Source organism: Pieris rapae, chromosome 14, assembly GCF_905147795.1.
Source record: "Pieris rapae chromosome 14, ilPieRapa1.1, whole genome shotgun sequence".
Lineage (NCBI taxonomy): Eukaryota > Metazoa > Arthropoda > Insecta > Lepidoptera > Pieridae > Pieris > Pieris rapae.
Window position 1 is genome coordinate 2,546,666 of NC_059522.1, and position 19,517 is coordinate 2,566,182.

General features: G+C 32.7%; 4 protein-coding genes across 4 annotated transcripts in view; 1 reads left to right on the forward strand and 3 right to left on the reverse strand.

The window, feature by feature from the left end:
* The window catches only part of LOC111000406 (flotillin-2), a 152,989-nt gene that overhangs the window by 96,100 nt on the left and 37,372 nt on the right, over positions 1 to 19,517 (forward strand). The window lies entirely within an intron of this gene.
* LOC111002177 (glucose dehydrogenase [FAD, quinone]) lies at positions 981 to 11,163 on the reverse strand. The gene is made up of 4 exons (XM_022272343.2): positions 11,072 to 11,163; positions 3,392 to 3,750; positions 2,748 to 2,998; positions 981 to 2,607 (listed from the first exon to the last, which is right to left on the reverse strand). Exons 2-4 carry the CDS (start codon positions 3,733 to 3,735, stop codon positions 1,253 to 1,255), a joined length of 1,950 nt encoding a protein of 649 aa, XP_022128035.2. The 5' UTR covers positions 3,736 to 3,750; positions 11,072 to 11,163; the 3' UTR covers positions 981 to 1,252.
* Positions 13,187 to 16,091, reverse strand: LOC111000221 (glucose dehydrogenase [FAD, quinone]-like). The gene is made up of 3 exons (XM_022269634.2): positions 15,860 to 16,091; positions 15,519 to 15,649; positions 13,187 to 15,294 (listed from the first exon to the last, which is right to left on the reverse strand). The coding sequence occupies exons 1-3, from the start codon at positions 16,017 to 16,019 to the stop codon at positions 13,777 to 13,779; spliced, it is 1,809 nt and encodes a 602-aa protein (XP_022125326.2). The 5' UTR covers positions 16,020 to 16,091; the 3' UTR covers positions 13,187 to 13,776.
* LOC111002265 (glucose dehydrogenase [FAD, quinone]-like) lies at positions 16,526 to 19,447 on the reverse strand. Its single transcript, XM_022272444.2, has 3 exons — positions 17,775 to 19,447; positions 17,465 to 17,695; positions 16,526 to 17,232 (listed from the first exon to the last, which is right to left on the reverse strand). Exons 1-3 carry the CDS (start codon positions 19,299 to 19,301, stop codon positions 16,564 to 16,566), a joined length of 2,427 nt encoding a protein of 808 aa, XP_022128136.2. The 5' UTR covers positions 19,302 to 19,447; the 3' UTR covers positions 16,526 to 16,563.

The window sequence follows — 19,517 nt, forward strand, 5'->3', positions numbered from 1 at the left end:
GATTTGATTAGATTATAAATTACTAGCTGACCTGGCAAACGTCGTTTTGCCATGTATATATGATTAATATTAAAAAATAGGGGATGATCGTAGAGAGTGGAAAATTTTGAGGTTGTATGTATTTATTTATGCTTTATCATAAAAAAATATCTTAAAATTAAAAATTTAGACCTTTAAATTTAGGGGGATGAAAAATAGATGATGTCCGATTCTCTGACATACCCAATATGCATACAAAATTTCATGAGAATCGGTCAAGCCGTTTCGGAGGAGTTTAACTGCATACACCGCGGTCCGCGACACGAGAATTTTGTATATTAGATATAAAGAGCACTTGTCTTGTCTCTAGAGATCTATGAAATAGGTTGATATATTTTAGCCCAGCCCAATGCATAGCTTCGGAAATTCAAACAATAAATCGTATGTTTAAAATTATTTAAAATTTGATTTGTAATGTATTAGGTGGGTTTTGATTTTTGATCAAAGCGCCATCTGCAGCTTAAATGTAGTATTAAAATGGTTAACTAAATGTTTTATTGACAGTTTTAGACAAGGTGTCGTGTACTTCTACTAGGTGGCGCTTAAGCAAATAAATTACTTGTAGTTAGTTGTTCGTTTAACTACTTGTAGCTTTTAACTTATACGCAATACTATTAAGCAGGAATAATAAGGTTATATAATTTATGATGGCACTATACTTTCTATAACTATTCTTGATTATGTCAAAATCATCAAGACTTGATTATGTCCACAATATTATATAGTAGACATTTCTTTAATTTTTTAGATATGAATTAAGATTACTTTATTACGGATAATGTAGCATTCTAACAGAAAATTTTACACAACTAGTAAAGTTGTTTTTGATTAAAAAATACAGAGATTAAAAAAATGCAAATTCTTTATTTTGAATATAGATATGTTGTTTTATAAAAACACTTGATTTGTTAAAATCTTTAATTATTCAACATCAACATTAAATATTTATAACTAACACTAAACCAATATACATAATACCGGGATATTTATACATTTGTTAACGGTACCTATACAGCCTTTTAACCTACCTTGAGCAATAATGTTACTTTCACATGAGATTTATATTTACATAAATTTTAACTTTGTGAGCATCGCACGGGACTAGATACCTATTACATGTTAATAACATAGCCTTGTATTATAATTAAGTAGTATCACGTAATATACAGTGACCCCATTATATTTCCTATGCAAAACTAGTTTACAATTTGTGTCATCTTTCTATTGCACACATTGTCCTATTATCAAAAAGTTGCTCCAAACTAGAACACTGTGCCCTTCGTTTTTTTCTTTTAGCTTTGCCCAGCCAGGTTTCTTTGATTAAATCGCTGCCTTTCTCAGCAATCATAATAACAGGGGCATTTATGTTGCCATTTGTTACGGCTGGCATTATGCTGGCATCTATGACACGTAGGCCCTCGACACCGTATACTCTTAGTTTAGGGTCTACTACGGCCATTGGATCTGATTCTGGACCCATTTTTGCAGAACACGATAAGTGGTAAATTGTCATTGTATATTGTCGTATGTAACAATCCCAGTATTCGTCCGTGTACAGCGGTAGGTGTTTACAGTTAGGGGCAGGTTTATTGTTAAACCGAGCACCCAAACGCTTCATAGCCTTAGTTTCAGCCACAGCGAGAGCAGCCTTAACCCCCTCCCTTAGAACTCCGACATCATCTGGATGCGTCAAATAGTTGTGGTACATCAGTGGGTATTCCAGAGGATTTTTGGAGCGTAGCTTTATAAATCCACGACTCTTTGGTCGGAGCATCATAGGAAATATACCGAACACATCCTTGTTTGTAATGTGCCCAAATACCTCTTCGTAAAATTCATCAGTTAAACTATGCGCTTTCTTCACTTGTGATCCGCCGTCAGATGGTGTCGACGCTGAAGTCATCATGAATTCTATATCCGGCCAGTCGTCTGATGCGTTTGCATATTTTGTGTTGATAAACGAAACAACTTCTAATCCAATGCTAGAAGTAAGCGGTCCGTCTTCGGAAACGGCGTAACGTAACGCCGAATTTATATTCACAAGTCTATTCATAACTAAACTGATTGGGTAGTCCACCTGAAACACAATCCCACCAACAGCAATGTGATCTTGAAGGTTTCTCCCAACCCCGGGAGAATCGTAGATCGCATCAATACCAACTTCCTTAAGATGTTCAGCAGGGCCGACTCCCGATAACATTAACAGTTGGGGTGTCGCTACCGCTCCAGCTGACAATATGACCTCTCGTTTTGCGTAAACGACTTGCTTTTTATTGTCTCGTATAAATTCAACACCGTACGCACGTTTTCTGTCTTTGTCTATGAGAACTTTGGTAACGTGGGAAAATAGAGCAATATGTAGGTTTTGACGTAATCTAACAGGCCTGAGAAAGGCCTTGGCGGTAGAGCATCTAGAGCCTCTTCGCATTGTGAATTGGTACCAACCATAGCCAGTTTGTTGGGCGCCATTCACATCGATTATGTCATACCCCATTTCTTCTCCCGCTTGAAGAAATGATGCCCCGATCGGAGTATTGTAGGGTGCATCTTGCACAGAAAGGTAACCGCCTGAAAATAGTAAAATCACATTTAAGATTTATAGATTATTTGAGTTACAAAATTCATGTAAGAAATTTGTACTAATTATTATCGATTAGGAGAACATCATACAGCGGTAAGTTTATTATTTGACGTTAATTTATACTCACCAACAGCATGATGCTTTTTATCTTTAGCCAAATACGGGTTTCTCTGGTCTTCAGATTTCTTGAAGTACGGTAAGACGTCTTTGTAGCCCCAACCAGGGTTCCCAAAGGACTCCCATTGATCAAAGTCTCTCTTGTTTCCACGAATGTAGAGCATTGTATTGAGTACAGAGGATCCACCCAGGACTTTTCCTTTGGTCCAGGAACAGCGTTTGTCGATCATAGCTTGGCAGGCGGAATCTTGTGGCTGTGTCCTGAAAATTTAAGATGATTTATGTAATTTATTGGTTTAGTAAGTTATTTTAGATTCGTCAAAGATAAACATAATAAGTCAAATGATGTTAAAATAATTGACCATAATGCTGCAAGATTGTTGGTGAACTATAATATCATCCATTTAAGTTATTAGATAATTGCATTCACAGTACACTATACGTTTCTTTAACGTACTAAAAAGCAATTATCGTAGACTAAAAGGAAAGATTGGATAATTTCTCCTGATGTAAAGTGATACCGCCGCGTGATAAGAATTGGTACTCTTTTCTTGGATGACGCTAAGTTGAATTGTTTCGTAAGTTCTTTTGTTGCTCTTTAAATAAAACTACTTTGTAACTGTTAATTAAAAAAGAAAAGATTAAAGTCTTTACCGATATTTCCAATCCAGTTTACTCTTATGTAAATACAAAGAGAGTAACGGCACATCGCTTATTTCGGTTTCGTGACCTCCTGCCTCCAGTAGAAGTACATTCCAACCTTCAACTTCAGACAGTCTGTTGGCCACCACAGCACCAGCCGAGCCTCCTCCAATCACGATAAAGTCGTACTCCTCTCTGAGGTACTTTTGGTTGAAGGGTCGATTCTCCGGGTCCAAAAGGTCGTAGTTGAAATAGGCCATTGCTGCTAACATTATGGGAATGAAAGTCAATTTGCTGATACCGCCTATAGTTAGGGCGGCCTTCGCAGCTGTTGAGGCAGCTGTTAAGATGCCCATGTTTAGCGTTTCATTCTGAAATTAAAGAAATCAAAAGAAGTAAGTTAATGTACGATTTTATGTCGTGTCTCGTGTTTATTTTAAGAAGAAAAATAATAATTATGTAATACATTCGTATTTGTATGCGTTTAACGTTTATGTAAGTTACACTTATATCATAAAAAGGAACGTTTTGATTGAAGTAGAAAAGCTCCTAAACTACTACCTTTAGAGATATTATTTCAACGCCAGAATCGCCTATATCCCTTATAAATATCGATCAAAATATCCGTTTGAAAACTTTGATAATGTCACCCTAAGTGTAAAAAATATAAAATTAAAATCCCTATATAGATTCGATTCTTTATTTATTTATTTATCAATTGTTGATTTTAATAATTTATTAACACTAATTTAAAGTTTGTACACTTTATCCTATCTTATTTTTCCACGTTAAATCATATGAATGTAGGTGTCTGTCTCTTTTCGTTTCGTCGACTTTCAAATCACAACGATGCTAAAGAATTTTTCACTTTAAAGTACATAATATATTAAACACAAGAAATATGGATTTCAACATTCTGTCTGTCGTTTTACTGTCAAAGTTCACATGTATATTTTGCAGTCATTATAACCAAACAATTGTTACCATATCAGAACAGCCTCTGCTTTCGTAATGTACAAGTCATGTAATTAACAGTAAAATGTTTATAACCTTTGGCTATTGACTAACAAATTTGATTTATCAATTATGTTTCACCTACAAAACCTAAAACTAAATATATTTCATTAACATAATAGTAACTTATTGTACTACCTATGTAATTGTGTTGCGATCTAGTTAACCAAATGTCAGATATATTTACAAAAAAAAAATTTTTCTCTGATTCATCGGACATGTTGTGTACAGTCAAATACTTATGAAAATATGTTATTAAAGGGATATACACGTGTGAAAATGACACAAACTTTAGCAGACAGACTTATCGCAGCACACATTTCACAACACAAAGAGGACCGAAGAGCTATTATGGTTTTTATATAAAACAATTAATTCAATTATATGGTCGTGGTCGGTCCCGAATGGATCCTCCTTCGGAGGAGGCCTTCACCTATAGAGGAGTTTTAACAGAAGAATAATAGTTTAACAGTAGGAAAACTAACAGAACTAAATTTAGGATACAAGTTTAATTACTAACAAAACTAACACTAGTTTGTAAGAAAACTTAATTAATCCAACTACTTGTTCTGCTGTAAGAAATAAAAGGCCGTTTTATTTTTATTTTTTATTTTATTAATATATACGGTCGTGTCACTCAGCTTGAATGGTTTGTATTACGGTGGATTACAATGATGAATAGTATTTCTTCTATTCTAATTTTATTATTACTTTTAATTTTTTATTAATTAAAATACGTGAATTATGAAGGCAAAACATGAAGCTAAAAATATCTACTTTACGATTACACTTGCGATAATTTCTCGATAAAAAAATAATCGTTTTCTATTGTACTTAGTCTGGAGTATTTAATATTTCGTACATTGTTTACTATAACCAGCTTGTCACTTGATATAGTCCCCCCATTTTTAGTGGGTTCAGTGTACATGAGTTACACTCTAGGTATAGTTGGAGGTCATACCTCTTAGGGTCCTCCCATCGGAAGTCGATTCGACAGTTCGCTAGTTCTCAAAAGACAGTGCCTTGTGAAACGGACTATGGAAGCCATCAAGGTTATGTTGATGAAATTTTGAATTGATACAGCTCGTACGCTGTTGAAACGAGGCAGGAGGGATCAACCTAATCAAAAGCCTATCTTTCAATATTTATACGCATCTGTTATGGTTTATGAATGACAATAATGTCAACAACATTATGTCGCAAGCGTATTACATAGTCAAGATGTGGTTGTACAACACAGAAGCCGCGCAGGTGAAATAAAAGTTTCGTTTTTGCTCTATCGAAAGTGTCATGATGCCAAGGTTAATTTTACACTGCTATGCTCACCAAATTGGTACACCAGTTTACTTTGTTGTTAGGTATAATTTTAAACGAAGAGAAAGGAGACTAACTGGACTAAGAAGCCTTTTTTAATCTGAAATAAATGAATGACAGCGATCTGTAATATACCTTTAATCTATACTCGTACACAAATATTTTAAAGAGGAAACATGTGTATTTTTGTATGCATAGGTATTGGCAATGTTTTCACACAAAAACTTGACCGATTTCAAATATTTTTTTACCATTAGTAAGCTTCTTCATTGGCTGACATATTTAAAATAGGGATTCCTAACAAAATAGCAATGAATTATCCCAAGAATTAGAAATTGTGCCCAGTTAGTTCTTTTTATAAAATTGATTGCATTTAGAACAAACTCATATAAATACACTAATTAATATAAGTTACTTGCTAAATACTATATGGCATTCTTTGATTTGTAAAAGCCGGGGATCGTAGGTTCGATCCCCGGTTGTACACCAATGGACTTTCTTTCTATGTGTTCATTTAACATTTGCTCGAACGGTGAAAGAAAACATCGTGAGGAAATCGACATATCTTAGACCCAAAAAGTCGACGACGTGTGTACATTTAAAAATGATCAGGAAACAGATTAAAAAATCGGAGGCCAAGACCTAAAGAGGTTGTAGCGTCACTTATTTATTAATTTATTTTTATGTTCTGTGATTAAAAAATAAAATCCACGTACATTGATATGGCAATGTCCTTGAGACTTGGTGTTTCATTACACTTACACAACATTTGCGGTGGTGAACTCTTTTCAATATATAAGACATATATTATGTTTGACGTGGATTGTATGTTAGATTTTGTTTAATTAAGCAAAATTATGACTTTTGTATGTCAAAAACCTTTTGGAGTTTCACATACGAGAGTCATAGCTTGCGTCATTACTCTGCATCTTACAGTATTACCATTAGTAAAAATGTTGTACTAATTTTATTAGGACGATAAAATGTCAAGGGCATTGCCAAAAGCCGTGGGGTTAAATAATAATTATACTTAATAGATTTTGCATAGTTAGTTAAGTAGCACAAATATGTGTAGGAAAATAATATAGTGTAATAGTTGAGAATTTTTAGCTTAAACTTAGATTCAGCAGCCTTAATCATTATTTAATTAGAAAAACGTAAAAATTTCTTAATCAATAATTTATAAATGATTTCTAATGTACCTATTGAAATAGTTTTTAGTTTAAAGCTCGAGTTACCTAAATATATTTTAGTTAATTATTGCAAGCGTTTAATGTTAACAATGATCTTACACTTGAATACAAAATTTTTTAAAACATCAGCTTCGCTAGTACCTAATAAATGAACTCTCTCGGAACACAGGAATCGTAACACAATATTTACGTTTTCGTAGTACAGTTACAGTAGGTCGACAACGGTTATATCCTTTATAGGAAACAGATGTGTCACTAAGTTTTTAGAACCCATAAGTACTACTAATATTAGTAGGTATATTAGTATATACTACTAATACTAGTAGGTTATAGCAAATAAGCCCGAATGTGCTGTTTTGAGATACTGGGTTCATATATTACATGCCCATGTACCGGGTGTCTGAAATCAACGTAGACTAATGAATTAAATATTTAAATATTTTTAATAATTTTACTAACACTAAATATAAACTAAATATAACTTTTACTATAGTAGCAAAATATGGACTTATTAATGGGTCTGAAATAAATTATTTTTATTTTTTATTTTATTTTACTACAAATTTCTATTGTATGTTATAACCCTCTGTTTAAAAAGATTAAAGTCAGTTGACACCTGACCAAACAAAGAGTTCCATTCATTTAAACATGCCTCCAACAACCTCCACCGAAATTTACTGTCGTATGTGAAGCCTCTATCTAGTCTATATAGTAGACTGTAGTATTAAGTATTAACAACAAACTTCATCCTAGATAATTTTTAAACGATATTTTTTGCGTTTATTGTAACTCATTAAATTGAACTAGATAGGTTAATTTTTGTAAGATGACCATAATTCAATATACGTAACTAAATTGGTGCTTACGTATTTTGGCAAGATCTGATACATGTTAAGTAACCATTATAATTACTAACCTACTTACATTTACACTTTTAAGTTACGGTTTCGCTTTCGACTTACAATCAGAAATAAGACACTGAAAATCGTGAGTGCGTTGACCTCATAAAAATGTTGTTTACACTTTTGACAAAGTTGATTTTAGTATAAAAATTTAAAGCTTTAAAAGTTCATACTTTTTGTTCCAGACTACTTTTAAAAAATAGAAATCTTTTTATAAAAACATTCAAATATAGAATTACGGTGGCCGCGCACCACCACTCTGTGGAACCAGCTGCCAACTGAAGTATTTCCGAACCAATTCGACTTAGGGTCCTTCAAGAAAAGAGCGTACCAATTCTTAAAAGGCCGGCAACGCACTCGCGAGCCCTCTGGCATTGAGGGTGTCCATGGGCGGCGGTATCACTTAACATCAGGTGAGCCTCCTGCCCGTTTGCCCCCTGTTCTATAAAAAAAAAAAACTTTAATGATCTTTTATTAATTTAAACAAATTTAAAAATAGAATTAAATTTCATGTTGTAAGGATATTTAAATCCGTTCACATTTGAATATAGAACAAATTTTCTTTTCTAACATCCATTGAAACATTCAAAAAAGATTTAACGATTCTGTTGTAAATTGTAAATTCAATGACAATGCAAAATAAAGTATAGACAATTTTTTTTAATTGTTCCTGTGAGAATGGCTTTTTACAAAATGACTACATATAAATTCTCTTATATTAAGTGTATATGTATAATATGTTTAAAAGAAAATATTTATTAATAATTGGCTTGGTACTGCGATTTAATAATCATTTAATTGTTGCTGTTCAGAACACGTGAAACCGATTTCTCACGACCAAGGACTATCTGGAGAAAATTTATCTACTTCGATAATTAATAATAATTGCGTGTTTAATATAACTGACGTCCGAGTTCTTTATTCAAAATACCAGTCGTAGTTGTTAGTTGATCAATTTGCAAGATTTAGGGCCTGTTTCACAATGTATGGATAAAGAGCCAATAGCTATGCAACACATAAATTATTCGGAAGATAAAAGTTCCTAAAAAGAAACTTCACTTTTCATGACGAATAGCGCTATCTGACAGTCGTGAAACGCAATAATAGTGTTTATCCTATCAATAAGTAATAAATTGCTTACTTGGAACATATCCGGACATTGTGAAACAGGCCCCAAAAATGATTATTGTTTATTCATTTATTAGTAATCTCACAGCTAACACATATCCCTATCGATACAAAGCATTCATAAACAAATTATATGAAACAGAAAATATACTCGTAAGTACATTATTAGACAAAGAGAAAACTGTTACTGCTAAACAAAGTCTTCCCGCTTGTTCAAATATTTCCTAACTATTCTATACTATTCCTACATCGTCTTTGGTAAAGTGGAATATATCAACATCTCCATTTATTGAATAGTTAATTGTTTTCTATGAGGTAGCAGCTCCACGTTGCTCCAAGCTTCAGATTATTAAAAATAATTTGTATTGCATTTGGATGGAAATGTTCTTCATTGGGAAATGATTCTATGTCCTTATAGATTTATATTTTTAATTCTTAGATACTTTAATATGATTTTTTTAATACATATAATTCCTCGATATCAAGGATTCTATTGAAATGTACAATGTACAGTATAGTGGTATATCTATATAAAAAGACGTTTTTAATATCGAATATACTTCTGCTTAATTAATTGCTTAATATGTTCTGTGAAACGCAAGGTTTGTCGTTATAGCTGCTATCGTGTTTCATTAATGTGTAATAAATGTTTTAGAAAACAATAGTTAGTGAAACCAATATTGTTACGAAATTATATAATCTTAATGACCTTGGCATAAACTATCATGAATACCAGTTTTGTATGCCTCTTTTTACCACTTTACTTCTGTAACTGTATATTTGTTAATATTTACAAAGCAAAGTTACTGATGACTATTTCCATTAATTATTATCTCATATTTTATGTCGAGACTTACATTAATTTTATATTGTAAACATGGCTACTACCAGAAGCTATGTAACATTGAAATTAATTCAATTTTATCTTAATAATATATACATATCACCTGTTTAATTCCGGTATTTTTATATAACAAGGGCAAACGGGCAAGAAGCTCATGTGATGTTGATAAGTAATGGACACTCACATGGCCAGTTACCGACCTTTTAAGAATTGTTAAACTGTGTTTTAATCAGGCTTCATATCAATATTTTTACTTATGTAACTTACAGTTAAGTTTTTATTGTCTAAAGTCGTGGGCTACTTTGTGACATCAAAATAAAGTTTGGGTTCAAATTGAATTTTTGCTGGAAGTTCGTAAAGCTTGTTTTTACGGGAAGCTGCATCCGAAGTTGTATATAGTATATAATACCTCGGTTGGTATAGACCACTTTACGAACCGGTATTGGACTTAAGTATTTGCCTTGAAACCTTTAAGGCATGATTTTGTAACTGTTTTGCAAGCCAGGATGAACGAATTTGTGTCATGTGTCAGTTGACTGTTGACCTACTGTGATAATTGAGGCGAGTACCCCATGCCCAAATCGGGGGTAACAGAATTTGGAACAAACGTAGATAATACAAAACGAAAACAAAAAATTTTTTTGTGCTGCAAGTTGAGCAGACATTAAATATTTTAAAATTAGCGGCGTTACTTAACGATAGACATTGATCTAGATTCCGAGGTCCTTCTATAAGTCGGTCAAAGGTATGGCGCCCAAACTATCACAAATCAAGTCAACATTTTTGAAAGTTTCATTCCATTTTCCAGACATTGAAATAAAATCAGTTACTATTTAATAGTAAAGTATTTTGCTTTGCTTAATTCAAATTTTGTTGTCGCATAAGAAAACTTTTGCAGATTGTGAGAAAATAATATAATCTCAGAAATCTTTGAAGTCTTGCAAACGTGCATGATAAACACACCCTCGCGTACACAACACAGCCGAAGTATATGCTTTGTTAAATGTATATTAAATTTTTATAAATGTTATAACCTTCTTTAGTATAATACATTTTTGGTTCTATATAATTTGTTATTGCTGCTACAGAATAATTAAAATATGTATTATTTATAAATGCACGTATATATATTTATATTTAAACGTAACACATTAATTTTTTTAGAAGTATTTCATTAATATAAGAATCAGAATAAAACTAAAAATCATAATGATGTACCTATTTAATTTGAAGTCGTAACGTTTTTTATGTGTGCGAATATTTTAAAACAAGTACAACCCTTAAAGCACAAACATACCTGTATATCACGTAATACACACACAACACAACACAATCACCTGTTATCCAATACTGCTCTCTGCGGCAGAAACCCCACCCGGCGGGTGTTGAAACCGCAGTGGTCAATGTTAATGCTTCGCTTAGCTAATAGTCCTATTGAAGACATTAGTTCCTTATTACACAATTAGATAAAAGCACTGATAATTACAGATCTACCTGTTGATGTACCGACTTATAATATTTGACAAGGGACTGAAGTAGTAGTCAATATTATAAGTGTCGATTGACCAATCCTTTTTTTTTTAAATAAATTTCGGTTATGAATCAGAAATCAAACGTAGCCCTATTTCTGAATTCCGTTCGCTAACAATTTGATGGGCTTTGATTTGTGTTTTGTGTATGTATTTGCGTGTTGTCCCCACGAGGATGTAAGTGCGTGCTATTTCACCATGCCTACTGCTGATAAAGGACAAATTTAAATTTTTATATATTATTGATTTACTGTAAATTACTTAAAGATGTCATCTGGAAGATGATATGTATAGTAATGGTTGCAGCTCCTTATAAACATTTAGTAAAACAAAAAACTTGGCGATTATAAATAGTGGCATAGATTTTAATGCCTTCTCATCCGTTCCCTTGATTTGAGAACGGGCACTAAATGTTAGATTAAATTTCAAGCATTTAATATGTATTTCTTTCTTGGCGTTAATAAGTTAATTTGAATTTTAATTTATTAATCAAAAAAGTCATAAAACATTGAAAGGTCAAGCGCATTTAGGGATATGAAACTTGCAGGCCCTAAAAACCTAGTCTTAATTATGCAAAAAATCCCTTACAGTTTTAACAAAAAATAGTTACACTAATGATACCGACTTTTTATTACTTTTTAATTTTCATACCTTGTTCATTTACCTTTGACAGCCCTGTCAAAGGTAAATCAAGTATCAAAAAAAGTATCGGCAGTTTATTCTTCTGAGTCTGTACATAATATCAAAATATATATTTTAATACAGCATACAGATTTTAAGATGTTAAAATTGCTACAGATTAGGCCTAGTGTACGTGCGAAGTGTAGCGTACAGTCCTTTCCTTTTTATTCAAGATCATGTTGACTCACTGCGCAGTCTCAGAAAAACTACTATGATGAAAGTATCTTTAGATATTATTCTGTAACAATAGATGTCATTGCTCGATGAAAAAATTGTTTAAGGTAGATTCCTAGAAACATTTATGTCAGCTTAATGTGACACACATGCGCCTACTAATCACATATCTTGTGCAATATTATGTAACTTCTTGACAATATAGTCTAATGTTAATCGAATTAAGTATGTTTCTGATACTTCCCTAATCCTTAAATAATTAAACAGAACCATATTGTGTGCGTCATGTTGTTAGTAGCCTTTGTCTTACACTCGTAATTGTTTTTCTAGGAATCGAACCTCGATTATATTACCGATTACGACAGAGATATAGGGTTTAGGATGAGTCGATAAATGTTTTATTCTCACTCATTGCAACAGTAAAACTATCAATATCAATAATAAGTGATAACATACTTAATTAAATTCTAAAAAAGTGCATCTGACGCCAAATTTTAGTGAAAGTAATATAATTGTAATAGTAATGTAATTACATGATGTTATGTAATACAATTTTTAAGTTAAAAATCAAGAAGAGGATCTTTCTAGATAATTAATGTACGATGTTATTGTGCGTATTTCATGACAAATGTAGGTTGTATAGGAAGTGACATCAGATTTTGCAATTTATACGTAAGTTATATGAAAAGTGATAGAATCTTTACTGTGTATTCTTAAATATGCTTAGATTTGAGTCTAAATATAGAGAAATGAATAAATGAAAAATATCCCTGCACTTTTGTTGATGGCAATTAAATGAAGCAATTCATTAAATAAATGGTCTTAAAACTTAAATCATTAAAAAAGCTCTGAAGGGATATTAAAAAGGCATAAGAAAGACCTTTCATTTTGTTGTATTAAATATGAAAAAACAGTTTCAGCGTAAATACTATATTTACGTTCGTGTGTGTTCCAAACACATCTAAAGAACCATTAGTTGAGTTCTGATTCAGACTTTTTTTAGAATGATTTTATTTAGAACTCCTGTTTAGATCTTCTAGGTAAGCGAATTATAGAAAATTTGTCAGTGTACCAAACACATTATACATAGTAATTGTAAAAAATATGTTGCAATATGCAACTGTACAAAAGGATGTCAATCACTACGAAAAAGTTTCTTAATATCGTCTCGGACCTATGTGAAAGCGAAGAAATTTCAACACTGTATCGTCTAACGAAACATTTGCAAGGTCACTTGTGCCGTAAGCTACCAAAGACATTCTGATACCATAAATATTTATTAATACAACTGGTATACATAAATCTTTATACTTGAATACATCTTTAATATTAATTATATAATAATAAAATCAAATAATAACCTTTTACTTTAGCGTTCGCATTCTCGTTATATACACATATGATAATAGTACTAAGTACTAAAATAATATATCAACTTTTTCTCTTAAAATACTATGTGTCGACGGCTCCCATATTTTACGCCTGCATAAACAAAGTTTGAATGTCAATTTGAAAATTTACTTAAATGAACGCGTTATTGTGTCGCGCTAATTTTGCTGTCAGTTAAAAAAAGTAGTAAGTTTCATGTTATATATGAAATTTTTCGGAATTATATTACTTATAATTCATCTCTATTTTTATAGTCGTTTAAAATAATATCCACGCCCTTTTGGGCTACCACTAAAGTCGGTGCCATTGTATTGCCGGCTGGTAGTGTGGGCATTATGCTTGCATCAATCACTCTCAAATTTTTCATACCATGAACAAGCAAATTGTGGTCGACAACACAACTTTTATCTTCCTTCGGACCCATCCTGGCACTTCCTGCGGGATGATAAATTGTTGTTGCCATATGTCTAATATAACATTTCCAATAGTCTTCCGAATCAAATACGTATGTTGAACAGTCTGGTATATTCAATGGTAAAATTTCCATTTCTAGATTTTTAAAAACAGTAGTTTTCTCTAATTTGTGAACAAAATCTACAGCCTTAACCAAGCTTAGCATATCATCTGGGTGTTCAAAATAATTCGTCTTAATTATTGGTTTTCTTGGCTGTGTCTTAGATAGCAATATCTGGCCTTGTGATTTAGGATGCAGTAATGTAGGATATATACCGATTAAATCATGCTCATTATTTAATTCTCTGATTGCGTGTATGATTTCACTTTTATAACCGATACCTTCAAGATACGGTTTGAGTGTAAAATCATCTCTCTTCGTAAAATAAATGTGATGAAATTGAATATCTGGACAATCAGATGAATTTAGTGTATTAATAAATCCTGTGTAATCTGTTATGCCGATAGTTGAGAATGGGCCGGTTCTTGTTAACATATACTGAAGTAACAACAAATTTATAACATCCATTGACAGTTCTGTGTTAAATTTGGTTTTTAAAAATATAGGGAACAATATATGATCTTGAAGATTTTTACCGACATCCAAGTTTAAAATGTTTTTTATTCCTAAACTTTCAATATGTTTCTCAGGACCTATTCCAGATTGCATTAGTATTTGAGGTGTAGCTACCGATCCAGCTGAAACGATAATTTCATTTTTGCTATTAATAATCATTTTTGTCCCATTTTTATGTTTGAGTTCAATACCCTTTGCACTTTTTGTCCCTTCATCGATAATAATTTTATTAACACGTGTATTTTTCATAATATATAAGTTTTCAGCTTTATTAAGAAACACTTTCGCTGTGTTCAATCGTTTACCGTTTTTTATCACCAACTTAGCCTTTCTTGTACCTATTAAAGACTCATCTCCTTCGTATTTATATGATTTAAAACCTAATTCTGCCCAGGCGTTTTCAATTACATTATACCAAGGATTTTCATTATCTTTATATTGGTTTGAGAAATTAAAGAGGTTCTCCTGTGCTTTGAAGTATTTTAGCAAATCTTTGTAGCCCCAACCAGGGTTTCCTGCGGCTTCCCAGGCTTCGTAGTCTTCTGGATGACCTCTTACATATATCATGGCGTTAATTGAACTAGATCCTCCCATACCCTTCCCTTTACTCCATATACAACTTTCGTTAACAAAACCCAAACAGCTATCATTACTAGATAACGTTTTGTAGTGCCAATCAAGATCTGAATTCTGGTTGAGAAATAAAAAAGCGGGGATCTGAAAAAGATACGTTATTGCATAAGAAATTAACTTTTAGCAGCTATCTTAACATTTACTAAGATTCTGTTGCAAAATTTTTTTAATTAGGATAATTTTTAATAAATATTCTGTAACTTAACGATTCTAGAAAAAAAAAATGGCATGAAAAATAAATACCACCTCAACTATTTTTGAAACATACATAAATGCATTAATATTAAATAATCTAATGTTTAAAATACCTCGCTATCAATTCCAGGGTCATCTCCAGCTTCTACTAATAATACAGAACCTATTTTGGCTTTTGACAATTGACCAGCCACCAAAGAACCAGCAGATCCAGCTCCAATCACAATAAAATCGTACGTTACATCTGAAAATGCGTATATACCTATGGTTGCTTAATTGAAATTTAGTATGGAATATGATAAACAAATTTTCAAGAATCGACTGCCTATCAAAGAAAACTCTATTTTGAATCTACGTTTGATTAGCAAATAATCTTTCTTAAATAGCTGTTGCGTCTGGGGAGGTTGTATAGCAAAAAAGTTTGTTATTAAATTCAAGAACTTAAAAAAATTACCTTTTTTGTTCAAAATTTCTTGGGCCTGGTCTGCTGGCCAGCGATAGTCGTCGAAAATTGAACAGTGTGTGGCTAATAATGTTGTTATGGCACTGAGAAAAAGATGACCACTTGTACCAGCAAAAGCCGAGGGGCATGTATTAGAAATATTTGCTTCCATTATTTTTATTGAGACGTCCAACTAAATGCATTTAAATGTGGCTTATGATTTAAATAAATGACAACTATTAATGATATATTTATTACCTTTGTAATTAAATAGCATGATAGTGTTTTACTTCATTGAGCATGGTATTATTGATATAATGTAATTTAATGCACCTGGAAGGTTCATGAAGTTATTTATTACAGAATGTTCTATGTTTATTAACTTACTATATTAATGGTCCCTATCACTGAACTGATCAGAACAGAACTCCGTAAGCAAGGGCCTCTGGACTGAGTATTGTTGTACAAAGTTATTAAAAAAATGATCAAATTACTGTTTCTGGCTTCTATTAAAACCAAGAGGGTAGTAGGAAGTTGTTCACAAAAGGTGTTTTTGTTATTATTAATCGAACATTCCATCAAAATTAAAATCAAACTTTAATACTTGTTTACTTTATTTAAATAATTGTCGACATACAAAGTTATAAAGTGGTTGTCATAATAAAAAACAAATTTAACAAGTTTTAAAAGTTTATTGCGTATGTTAAAATTTGCAGTTACAAATGGACTCTATAATTTATTCCATCAAAATAAAGCCACAATTTACAATGATTTTTTCTATGGTTACCATGATTAAAATTGTACGATTGTTTGATTATTATATTATTACAAGGTTGTGCAATGTATCCCGGTTGGTTATTGGATATTGGAATATCCCCAACTGTATTTACTTCATTGCTGTAGCTCGGCACCAAATCCAAATGATTAGACCATAGGTAATTTGGTGTATATTGACTAAACCAATTGTATGGATACAAATATTGAGGATTCATAGGTTCATAATCCTGCGGCGATGAATAGGGTGTATATGGTTTCTTCTTTGATATTGCGATCTGGCTAGTATCACTCCTTTCTGTTGTTGAAGCTTCAGGCTTGTGTGAGGTGAGAGATACTGGATCTTTGTCGGATAAATAGTCAAAAAGGTTTGCTGTCTCGTTAAATAAATCATATACAAGACTATTATTGCTTTCTATTTGGTGTTCTTCATCAGCTCTTTTATAATTTCTTACAGAACAGTGTACGCCTGTTTTATCTTCTGCCCAGTCTTCTTTTATCATATCCGAAGCCTTTTCTGCTATCATGATAATTGGGGCATTAGTATTTCCACTTACTATGTTGGGCATTATACTTCCATCTACCACTCTAAGACTTTGGACACCGTATACCTGTGGTGTACATAAATACAAATGTATTAGGTTAAATACGGCTAATGTTCTATGGCAAAGCAATTAAATAGATAATGACAGGGGATTTTCTACTAAACGAATACAAAAGCTATTACCAATTAATTGATTATAAATAATAAAATATAAAAATTCACCATAACTGATATATAAGAGATACGGTATATGCAGGTTGAGTTGACACTTAGCAGTATTAAATATAATACATACTTACTCGTAATCTCGGATCAACGACTGCTTCTAAGTTATGCATAGGTCCCATGGCGCAGGTACCGACTGGGTGATAGATGGTAAGACTATGGTGTCTGGCTTGACACTCCAGATGTTCGTCAGACATCAATTCGTAGTCCTTACATCCCGGATTTCGGTTTGGATTAGGTCTAGCATTCAGTTCTTGTAAAGCTGGTTGTTCTACTAACGCCTGAACAAATCTTGCACCCTCGATCTAAAGTGATAGAACAGTAATTAGGTTGAGTCATATATCTAACTTTTACTACAAGTCATGAGCATTGTTAAAAACTTACCACTCTTAGAATATCTTCTGGTTCAGAGTAATAATTAGGATAAATGCGCGGTGGGGAAAATGGATTAGAGTCCCTTAATTTTATAAATCCTCGGCTTTTTGGCCTTAACAAAAGAGGTACTATCGAAAAAGATGATTGGTATAATATATCTTCATACAATTCAGCGTAAACTTCATCAGTTATACCATTTGCACGCTTACCAAATAAACCACCATCCATATTATCAGCAGTAGGTGCAATAAACAATTGAATATCGGGATAATCTTCTAATGGATCTTGATATTTTGTATTGACAAACGCCATAGCCTCTGCTTCCATCATACTATATAATGGTCCAACTTTTTGAAAAACAAAATCCGTTAAACTGCTAATAGAGAATACTGTATTGAGGTTAAAACAATAATCCGATCCGTTCGTAAAAGGGTTATCGAATAAATATGAATGTCCACCAAGAGCTACATGATCTTGTAAGTTTTTTCCCACACCAGGTAAATGCACTATTGGATAAATGCCAACCTCTTTCAACTCTTTAACATCACCAATTCCCGATAACATCAATAGTTGCGGAGATTGGATTGCGCCAGCCGAAATTATCACCTCTTTAGAAGTCTTTATTATTCGAGTTTTGCCATGTTTTGTAAATTTTACACCATAAGCGTTTTTGTTTTCGTCTATGAGTACCTTTTCAACTAATGAATGCACACTTATATGAAGATTTTGCCGCTTTGATGCTGGTCTTAGATAAGCTTTAGCTGTACTGCAACGAAGTCCATCTCTCACTGTAGCATGTGATCTTGTGAATCCCGTTTGATATTTACCGTTAACATCCAATTCATCATAACCTAGCTGTTGTGCAGCTTCTAATATTTTTTTAGTGATTGGCTGTTCAAATTTAAAATGCTCTATTGTCAAAGGTCCTCCCACGGAATGATATGGGTCATTTTGATATTCGGGTATTCTCATGTCTTCAGCCTTTAAAAAGTATTTTAATATTTCAGCATATGACCAGCCCGTGTTGCCCATTTTAGCCCAATTATCATAATCGTGTCTATTTCCTCGTATATACAGCATAGCATTTATAGCACTTGAACCTCCTAAAACTTTACCTCTTGGCCATTTACATCGATTACCAATCATGCTTAAGCAATATTCACTACTTGGTTCAGTAACAAATTTCCAGTCTATGGACGAGGTTTGAAGAACAGGAAAGAGCACTGGGACTTCGGAAAGTACATTCTCATCCTGACCAGCTTCTATTAATAAAATGTTCCAGTCCGGGTTTTCGGACAGTCGATTAGCGAGCACCGAACCTGCAGAGCCCCCACCAACAATAATAAAATCGTAACAATCGTAGAGTTGATCAAAAGGATAGTCCCGTACTCTGTGTTCAGCATCTTCAAGCTCCGGCCGATAAAGATGAATGGCCATACGAAGTACTATCAGCGATCCCAGACCAGGAAGGAGCCCAAACATTATTCTTGTATTTGTCACCAGCGGTCTTATTGAAGTAATCCCAGAGCTCTCCATTTTACGAGATACTTTACGGCGTAAAGAATTTCAACTAATGATTTTATTATAACCAAACGCTGAATTAGCGAGAATTATTAAGCAATTCAAATTTTATTGTGAATTAATACATGAAATACAGACTAATTTACGCAAAATATTTTTTCATTGTATGGAATTCGTTTAAAACCCAGTGACATAAATCATAATAAGTAAACAAATATTGCAATAAAAACA

What these genes read in the sequence shown, in the direction of transcription:
- LOC111002177 (XM_022272343.2), bottom strand. Translation starts at nt 3,735, where the DNA reads ATGGGCATCTTAACAGCTGCCTCAACAGCTGCGAAGGCCGCCCTAACT. An exon ending in AAACTGGATTGGAAATATCG is followed by an intron (nt 2,999 to 3,391) that starts GTAAAGACTTTA and finishes TTAAATTTTCAG; the next exon opens with GACACAGCCACAAGATTCCG. An exon ending in TAAAAAGCATCATGCTGTTG is followed by an intron (nt 2,608 to 2,747) that starts GTGAGTATAAAT and finishes TACTATTTTCAG; the next exon opens with GCGGTTACCTTTCTGTGCAA.
- LOC111000221 (XM_022269634.2), bottom strand. Translation starts at nt 16,019, where the DNA reads ATGGAAGCAAATATTTCTAATACATGCCCCTCGGCTTTTGCTGGTACA. An exon ending in AGAAATTTTGAACAAAAAAG is followed by an intron (nt 15,650 to 15,859) that starts GTAATTTTTTTA and finishes ACGCATTTTCAG; the next exon opens with ATGTAACGTACGATTTTATT. An exon ending in ACCCTGGAATTGATAGCGAG is followed by an intron (nt 15,295 to 15,518) that starts GTATTTTAAACA and finishes TATCTTTTTCAG; the next exon opens with ATCCCCGCTTTTTTATTTCT.
- LOC111002265 (XM_022272444.2), bottom strand. Translation starts at nt 19,301, where the DNA reads ATGGAGAGCTCTGGGATTACTTCAATAAGACCGCTGGTGACAAATACA. An exon ending in CAGAAGATATTCTAAGAGTG is followed by an intron (nt 17,696 to 17,774) that starts GTAAGTTTTTAA and finishes CTATCACTTTAG; the next exon opens with ATCGAGGGTGCAAGATTTGT. An exon ending in TCGTTGATCCGAGATTACGA is followed by an intron (nt 17,233 to 17,464) that starts GTAAGTATGTAT and finishes TGTACACCACAG; the next exon opens with GTATACGGTGTCCAAAGTCT.